At 63.7% G+C, this 2,165-nt stretch overlaps 1 protein-coding gene across 1 annotated transcript; it reads left to right on the top strand.

Annotated features, from left to right (window-relative positions):
* The first annotated feature begins 758 nt into the window (after positions 1 to 758).
* Positions 759 to 1,824, top strand: LOC122477522 (wiskott-Aldrich syndrome protein homolog 1-like). Its single transcript, XM_043570585.1, has 2 exons — positions 759 to 1,066; positions 1,368 to 1,824. The coding sequence occupies exons 1-2, from the start codon at positions 1,012 to 1,014 to the stop codon at positions 1,766 to 1,768; spliced, it is 456 nt and encodes a 151-aa protein (XP_043426520.1). The 5' UTR covers positions 759 to 1,011; the 3' UTR covers positions 1,769 to 1,824.
* The last annotated feature ends 341 nt before the right edge of the window (positions 1,825 to 2,165 follow it).

Genomic DNA, 2,165 nt, shown 5'->3' on the forward strand with positions numbered 1-2,165 from the left:
TAGGAAGTGCCAGGAAGAAAGCAAAAGTGTGCTCACTGGATGGATGACCAAGTCTGCTAGTCAGCTACTCCACTGCTGATCCTAGCTGCAGGGAGCCACAGAGCCCTGCACCTGGAAATCTTCTCTGGATCCTGGAAATTCCACGCAGCTCACAAGCCCATCCTCTTGCCCCACCAAGAGGAGCCCTCATTGGCCCTCAGTAGCCCTTCCGCCTCTTCTGCTTAAAAAGAACTGACGGTGAGGAGGAGATTCCAACCGGAATGGGTCCCCTTTTCTCAAAACCCCCCTTCCAGAGGTCCAGGCACATAGAGGAAATGGAGGAAGGCTCACTTTTCACCCTAGAACTGCTGAGGCCAGAATGTGTCCATTAGCGCTCTCTGAAAGGCTTCTGGCACTCAGAAATTCACCATGCATTTGACATCACCCGTGGCTCTTCAACTCTAACGCTTGCTTCCTTCTGCCTTTCTCTTCCCTGGCCTCAACTTCTGCCCTCCCAGACCTGCTGTCCAGCTTCCCAGTCCCCCCTCGGGGTCCCCACAGAGGCTGTCCTCTGCGGGAGAGGGAGAGTGGCCTTTTTCTTCATCCCTAAAACTCCTCCAAGGGGGTCTGAAGGCAGCTAGAAGACCAAGAGCCTTTCTTGAGTCTTGGCTGCTATGTGTTTAGTATTCACAGCGTGTCTCTTAAAAATGTCCTGAGATCATTCATCAGGCACTGTGCTGTGTGCTTAGCTACTCTTCTCTGGGTGTGTGTGTGTGTGTGTGTGTGTGTGTGTGTGTGTCTGCGCAGGACCCTCCCTCCATCTGCTGGCGAACACACATGCACACAAACCTTAACCTCCTTCCCCTCTCACCAAACCAACCTCATGCTCCAAGCGGACCTTTGCCCGCTGGCAGATCGCTCCTTTCCCGAGGTGGGCTCCAGGGCTGGGCCTGGGCTCCAAACAGCTCGCACTCCAGTGCTGAAGAGAGACGCTGCCAGCAGGAGCCGAGCCGAAACTCAAAGTGCGTGTAGATGTTGACAGCGTTGACCTGGAGCGGAGCTGCCGGAAAGGCAACCCCAGCGAAAGGCGAGCAAATGGGAGGCGAGGGGAGCTTGGGGAGGCAAGGTCAGGGGCCAGGGAATGGTGTCCCTAAGCGAGCGTTCCCGTCGCCCCTTCTCTGCAGTTCACTCCCCCACCCCCACCCCCGCACTTTCCCGGGTTCACTTTGGAAATTGGCTTGCCCGGTTAGCTGCCAGCAGTTCCCGGCAGAGCTCAAACCGAACAGTCAGGTTCAAGAAGTGAGGAAACGCCGGGCTGGGTGGCTGGGTTGCTGGGTTGTGTCTTGGGAGATTCTTTCCCCAATTGTCAATTTTGTGCTTATTTTTAGTTGTGACCCTAGCCGGGAGCTGTGCCTTTAAGCCGCGTTCCCTATCGGGGAAACCGACGCCAGCACTCGAGGGTCGGGAGGCTCCTGAGAGGCCCCTCTTTTCTGCACTCCCCCTCCCCCGCCCCCGCCCCCGCCCCTTCTCCCCTCCCCGCCTCGGCTGTCCGGCCGCCTCGCGGCCAGCCGTCACCTTGCCGCCTGCCGCACTCCTGGAGCGAGAGAGCGACGAGCGAGCCACGGCGATGGTGCCGCCCGCGGCGCAGCCATGGAGCCCGCCCAAGGAGCCCGCGCGCGCCGCTGCCAGCCTGCCCGCAGCCCGCTGCCTGCGCGCCAGCTCCCCGTGTCCCGGGCCAGCTGCTGCCGCCCCGCCGGCCTCTGCCCGCCACGCCGCCCGGCGCCACTGAGCCCCACGGCCGTGCTGGGCTCGGGGACACGGGCGCCCTAGTCCCGCCGCCGCCGCCGCCGCCGCCGCCGCGCCGCCGACGAGGAGGAGGAGGAGGAGGAGGAGGAGGAAGAGGAGACGGAGGAGGAAGGTAAGAGGCGCGCTGCCTTGGGGGGGGGGGGGCGCCCGCGGGCTCAGCCCGGCCAGGTGTGGGTCGCGGCGGCTGCGTGCCGCTCCGGGTCGGCTCGGGGGCGACCGGCGCTTGGGCGCCCCCGGGAGTCGGGGTCAGGGCGGCGGGCGCAGAGCGTGTCGGGCGGCGTGGAGTTTGGGCGGGGAGCGGCCGGTTGCGCGCCCACTGCCCCGAGAGTCTCCGGCTTAGCAGGCTCGCCTTGGCCGCTGGGGGTGCAGGGTGAGGAGCC

The sequence above is a fragment of the Prionailurus bengalensis genome, chromosome X, assembly GCF_016509475.1.
Source record: "Prionailurus bengalensis isolate Pbe53 chromosome X, Fcat_Pben_1.1_paternal_pri, whole genome shotgun sequence".
Taxonomy (NCBI): domain Eukaryota; kingdom Metazoa; phylum Chordata; class Mammalia; order Carnivora; family Felidae; genus Prionailurus; species Prionailurus bengalensis.